At 36.1% G+C, this 6,338-nt stretch overlaps 1 protein-coding gene across 1 annotated transcript; it reads left to right on the forward strand.

The window, feature by feature from the left end:
• ENH_00017200 (hypothetical protein) lies at positions 1–6,272 on the forward strand (the record flags this gene model as incomplete). The annotated part of the gene is made up of 6 exons (XM_013579251.1): positions 1–188; positions 593–697; positions 1,749–1,790; positions 4,147–4,219; positions 5,305–5,438; positions 5,716–6,272. Coding segments are annotated over 6 exons (1,099 nt in total), but the record flags the coding sequence as incomplete, so codon positions are not given.
• Positions 6,273–6,338: the final 66 nt, after the last annotated feature.

The following is a 6,338-nucleotide window of genomic DNA, read 5'->3' on the forward strand; positions in this document are numbered from 1 at the left end:
TGCAGCAGCAGCAGCAGCAGCAGCAGCAGCAGCAGCAGCAGCAGCAGCAGCAGCAGCAGCGGCAGCAGCAGCAGCGGCAGCAGCAGCAGCGGCGGAAGCAGCAAATGCGCATGCAGTGCTACCGCAGCACCGGCAGCGTCTTTGGAATGGACGGCGGCGCAGAAAGACTTCGAACTTATTTTTTCCAAGTCGCCAAGTTTCCTAAGAAACCTGAAGAAGTATTTATTTATTTAATTATTTAATTTAATTATTTAATTTAATTAATTTAATTTAATTAATTTAATTTAATTTAATTAATTTAATTAATTTAATTTAATTGGTTTAATTAATTGTTTAATTTGGTTTAATTTGGTATTTTTGGGTTTGTTGGATTCTTCGTTTTGCTGGATTTGTTGTTTGGCGTTTGTTTGGTTTGCTGTTTGTTTGACTTGCTTTTATTTATTCAATTTAATTAATTATTTAATTTATTTAATTCAATTTAATTTATTTAATTTAATTTAATTAATTTAATTTAATTTAATTAATTTAATTTAATTTAATTTAATTTAATTTAATTATTTAATTAAATTGATTTGTTTTGTTTTTTTTTCAGCTGTCTCCGAAAGAAAAGGACTTGTCGCTTTTGCTGGACACCGACTTCTACGAAAGCAAAAAAAACACTGTCACCGCCAGCATCTTTGAAAAGCTCAATTCGCAAGTAATTTATTTTAATTTAATTTAAATAAATAAATAAATAAATAAATAAATAAATAAATAATTAATTAATTAATTAATTAATTTGTTTAATTAATTAATTATTTAATTAAATTGCTATTTAATGGTGTATAAATATCTTCACGAAAGCAGAGATAACACTGTCACCGCCAGCATCTTTGAAAAACTCAATTCTCAAGTAATTTAATTTATTTTAATTCATTTTAATTCATTTTAATTCATTTTAAATAATAAATAAATAAATAAATAAATAATTGGAAATAAATAAATAATTAGTTCATTAATTTGCTGTTTAATGGTGTATAAATACCTTTACAAAAGCGAAGATAATACTATCGCCGCCAGTATCTTTGAAAAGCTCAATTCCCAAGTAATTTAATTTAATTTAATTTAATTTAATTTAATTTAATTTTAGTTTAATTTAATTATTTCATTCATTTTAAGTAAATAAATAAATAAATAAATAAATAAATAAATAAATAAATAGTTTGACTAATTAGTTCGTAAGTTAGCTATTTAATGGTGCTTAATGACTTGTATGAGAGCAAAAACCAACAGAGCTAATTAGAGATAATTATTTTATTTAATTAAATTAATTACTTATTATAATTAATTTTAAATTAAATTAAATAATTAATTACATTTTTAATTGAATTAATTAATTTAATTTAATTTAATCAAATTAATTAATTAATTACTCTATTTTATTAAGTAACTATCTAATCTAGTTAGCTAAACTGATGATTTTAATTAATTCAACTTATTGTTTAGTCTTATTAATTATTTAGTTACTTAAGTTGCTTTTAACTATTTAGTTAATGAAGTTAATTGTTGTGAATTTAATTAATCAATTAAATTAATTAATTTAGTATCTGGACTTAATTAATTAATTAGATTAATTTAATTAATTAAATTAATTAAATTGATTAAATTAATTAAATTAATTCAATATAATTAATTCAATTAGTTTAATTAAATTAATTAAATAAATAAATTAAATTATTTATTTTTAGTAATTTTGATTTTGTGTTCAGGTTGTTGACGACTCCACTGGCCTCGCCCTCTTCGTCAACGTTGTCAGTTTTTATATTTAATTTAATTTAATTTTATTTTATTTTAAATTAATTTAATTTAATTTGATTTAATTAAATTAAATTTGATTTAATTTAACTTAATTTGATTTAATTTAATTTAATTTGATGTAATTTAATTTAAATTGATTTTAATTTTCTCTTTTTCTTCTTCAGGTCCCTAGAGGCACAGGACACAGAATTGGTATTTTCAAACAATTAAAAAGCAAACAAATAAATAAATAAATAAATAAATAAATAAATAATAAATAAATAGTAAATAATAAATAAATAAATATCAAATAATAAATAAATAATAAATTGAAAAGAATAAATGGCGATTGATAGCTAATAAGCAACAAATAGTAAAATAATTAAATAATTAAATTTAAATAAATAATGCAAATAATTTGAGCTGATTTTTTCTTTCCTTTTTAATATTTCATTTTTATTTATTTATTTTTAAAAATCGTTTTTACTTTTTCTTTTCTAATCTTTTTATTTTTTCTTTTTCACTTTTTTATTTATTTGTTTTTAATTCGCTTTTATTTTTTCTTTTCAAATCTTTTTTATTTGTTTCTTTTTCTTAATTTCATTTTTCTTTCTTCATTTTTCCTTTCATTTGTTTTTCCTTTTACTACATTTCCAAATAAAATTAATTTAAATAAAATTAATTTATTAATTTACTTATTCTTATTTCAAATAATATGTTAATAAAAGGAAATTAATTCAATTATTTATTTATTTACTTTTAATTCAATTTACTTCGATCACATAGTCCAACTAATCTGATCTAATTACATTTGTTAAATCAAATTAAATTAAATTAAATTAAAATTTAATTAAATTAACTTAAATAAATGGATCAATTAAATGAAATGAAACATGCAAATTCAATTTATTAAATTAAATTTAATTTAATTTATTTAATTTAATTTATTTTATTTAATTTAATTTGATTTTCAGATTTGGCATTTCGCCGTGGGCCCCACACGGAGGATTTCTTTTCGCAACTGGGAGTAAGTTTTTTATTAAATTTAAATTAATTAATTAAATTAAATTAAATTAAATTAATTTAAAAGTTAATTAATTAATTAATTAATTAATTAATTAATTGATTAATTAATATATTTGTTATTTTGTTTATTTTATTTTGTTTATTTATTTCGTTTGGTTCTTGTTTTTTAATTTATTTGCTTTTAGTTCTGTCTTTAATTTCGTTTTTATTTTTCCATTTATTTATTTAAATTTAATTCTGTTTGACTTCATTTATTTCGTTAGATTGTTTTTGGTCCATTTCTCCTCCATTTCTTTTTTTTAATTTTAATTTTTGAGGCAAAACCCTAAATTAGGGTTTTGACGGTTTTGCTATTTCCAAGCCAACCCCCACCTTTGTAGTGTTCTCTTCCTTTCCCCCACCTCCAAACCCTAAACCCCAAACCCTAAACCCCCAACCCTACCCCCCAAACCTTCCCCCCAAACCCTAAACCCTAAACCCTAAACCCTAAACCCTCGATTTGCGCGCAGGACTGCGTGACGATGTGGGGCTTCTACAGCAGCAGGAAATATGTGGAGCCTTTGGCAAATGGAGCAGCAATTATAACAAGTTTTATTGAAACCCTTCCCGAAGATGAAATCCCAAACCCTCAAATGAGCCAAGAACAAAGGCAAACCCTAAACCCTAAACCCTAAACCCTAAACCCTAAACCCTAAATCCTAGGCCGTACGGGCGCTGGCGTAGTGCGAACAGTTTTATTGAAACCCTTCCCGAAGATGAAATCCCAAACCCTCAAATGAGCCAAGAACAAAGGCAAACCCTAAACCCTAAACCCTAAACCCTAAACCCTAAACCCTAGGCCCTAGGCCGTAGGGGCGCTGGCGTAGTTCGGACAGTTTTATTGAAACCCTTCCCGAAGATGAAATCCCAAACCCTCAAATGAGCCAAGAACAAAGGCAAACCCTAAACCCTAAACCCTAAACCCTGAAAATGTCTCAACTCTGAAATGCTATAGAGGCTTTTTAAACACTGGCTTCAAGGTCTAGTTTTTAGGGTTTAGGGTTTGAGTTATACTGCATTTATAAACCCTAATAAACCCTAAACCCTAGGCCTTACAAATCGCATGCAAAGAGGCAGCCTGGATCCGCAGTAGCCCTAAACCCTAAACCCTCATAAACCCTAAACCCTCGTAAACCTAAAGGGCCCTCATAAACCCTCGTAAACCCTAGTAAAGCCTCCTAAACCCTAAACCCTGGAGACAAGGCCCTCACATCAGCAGCCATCTGAAGTTGTTCCCTCATTCGAGCCTGAGGGTTTAGGGTTTAGGGTTTAGGGTTTAGGGTTTAGGGTTTTGTTTTTGTTCAGAATCGACCACCTGCTGACGGACCTGCGCATTCTGTTTACGCTGCCGAAAACGAAGTTCACCAACTTGGCCCGAGTACGCAGTGCAGCCTTTAGGGTTTAGGGTTTAGGGTTTAGGGTTTAGGGTTTAGGGTTTAGGGTTTAGGGTTTAGGGCGCCCCCGAGCCCCAAACGAAGCGGCGCTGCCGCTCCAAGGCGCCTCTCGGCGAGCTCTTTGCGGCTGAAAGAACAAAACAGACAAATAAAAACAATTAAAAGAATTAATTTAATTAATTTAATTAATTTAATTAATTTGATTAATTTAATTAATTTATTTCTTTTAAACTTTTCAGGAAAGACTCCTCACTGTCCAGGAAACCGCCTACGCCCTTTGCGCCTGCCAATTCGCTCTCCACTTTTCCGCCACCGTCGGCAGCAGTTTCCCCAGAATTGAAAAACTTGTCAAACAATTCGGAGGTCCATTTTATTCTTTTTCTCCTTTTGGGGGCCCCCAGGGGCCCCCAGGGGCCCCCAGGGGCCCCCGGGGGCCCCGGGGGGCCCCCGGGGGCCCCGGGGGGCCCCCGGGGGGCCCCAGGGGTACCTGTACCCTCCAGGGGGGGCCCAGGGGGCCCCTGGGAGGCCCCAGGGGGCCCCCGGGAGGCCCCAGGGGGCCCCTGGAGGGTACAGGGGGCCCCTGGGGGGCCCCTATGCCCTTTGGGGGCCCATAAGCTTCCTCACTAGCTAGCTGCCTCAGTAGCTAGCTAGTTAGCTAGCTAGCTAGCTGGCTGGCTAGCTAGCTAGCTAGCTAGTTAGCTAGCTAGCCAGTAAGATGGCTAGCTAGCTAACTAGCTAGCTAGCTAGCCATCTGACTGGCTAGCTATGTCGTGGGAGCCTGAGTAGCTAGCTAGCTAGCTACGTCGCTAGCCCTCTGGCTAGCTGGCTAGCCATCGAGTTTGCCAGATAGCTAGCCACCCTTCTAGCCAGTCAACTAGCTAGCTAGCTAGCTAGCTAGCTAGCTAGCTGGCTCCAGAATCTAGCTAGCTAGCTCGCTAGCTAGCTAGCTAGCTAGCTAGGTAGCAGTTGTGCCTCTCCAGCCAGCTGTCTGGCTCGCCGTCGTGCCCAGCTAGCCACCCAGCTTCTGCTGCTGCTGCTGCTGCTGCTGCTGCTGCTGCTGCTGCTGCAGGAAAGAGTCTGACGATGCAGGAAGTTTACGAGCTGCGGACTCGACTGAAAGTTTGTCCTTTCACGGAAGACTTAATTTACAAAGTTGTCAAAGAAAACCCCCAAATGCTGAAGCTCCTCTACAAGGAATTCGAGGTCTGCTGCTGCTGCTGCTGCTGCTGCTGCTGCTGTTTTGCTGCTGCTGCTGTTTTGCTGCTGTTTTGCTGCTGCTGCTGCTGCTGTTTTGCTGCTGCTGCTGCTGCTGCTGTTTTGCTGCTGCTGCTGCTGCTACTACTACTACTACTACTACACTGCTGCTGCTGCTGCTGCTGCTGCTGCTACTACTACTACTACAATGCCGCTGCTGCTGCTGCTGCTGCTGCTGCTGCTGCTTTTGCTGCTGATTGACTTTGTTGTTTGTGGGTGTGTGCAGAGTTTGCACAACCCTCGGGTGGCGGGTCGTAGCGGTTGTTTGGGGAGCGCAGCAGCAGCAGCAGCAGCAGCAGCAGCAGCAGCAGCAGCGTCGCCGTTGCGGGGTCTTGTGGCGCAGCTGGACTCTTTCGAAGCCGTTCCGGTGTTTTTGAAGTTCCTGGAATTTAATTTTTCGATTTTAAAAACTAATTTTTTCGTGCCAGCCAAATGCGGCTTCGGATTTCGACTCTGCGGAGAGTTTTTGCCAAAAGAAGACTTCCAAAACAAACCCTTTTCCGTGGTTTTCCATCTTGCTGCTGCTGCTCTCGGGCTGCACGTGCGCTGCAGCGAAGTGGCGCGCGGGGGTTTGCGGCTGGTGAAAAGTGTGGGGTTTGGGGTGTACGTACAGAACGCGAAGGCGCTCGTTGACGAAGTTTTCAGACTTGCTTTCACTCAACACTTCAAAAATAAAGATCTTTCAGAAGGAGGCAGCAAAGGAGTCATTCTCCTAAACCCTCAACACTCCGAAGAAGAGGCACAGGCCCTCTCCCCGGTGGCTTTCAAGGCCTTCGTCGACAGGTCCGCAAACCCTTTTTTAGGGTTTCGCGGGCGGGGTTTAGGGTTTGGGGGTTGGGGGTTGGGGGG

This window comes from Eimeria necatrix, genomic scaffold (genome assembly GCF_000499385.1).
Source record: "Eimeria necatrix Houghton genomic scaffold, Enh_scaff1561, whole genome shotgun sequence".
Taxonomy (NCBI): Eukaryota; Apicomplexa; class Conoidasida; order Eucoccidiorida; family Eimeriidae; genus Eimeria; species Eimeria necatrix.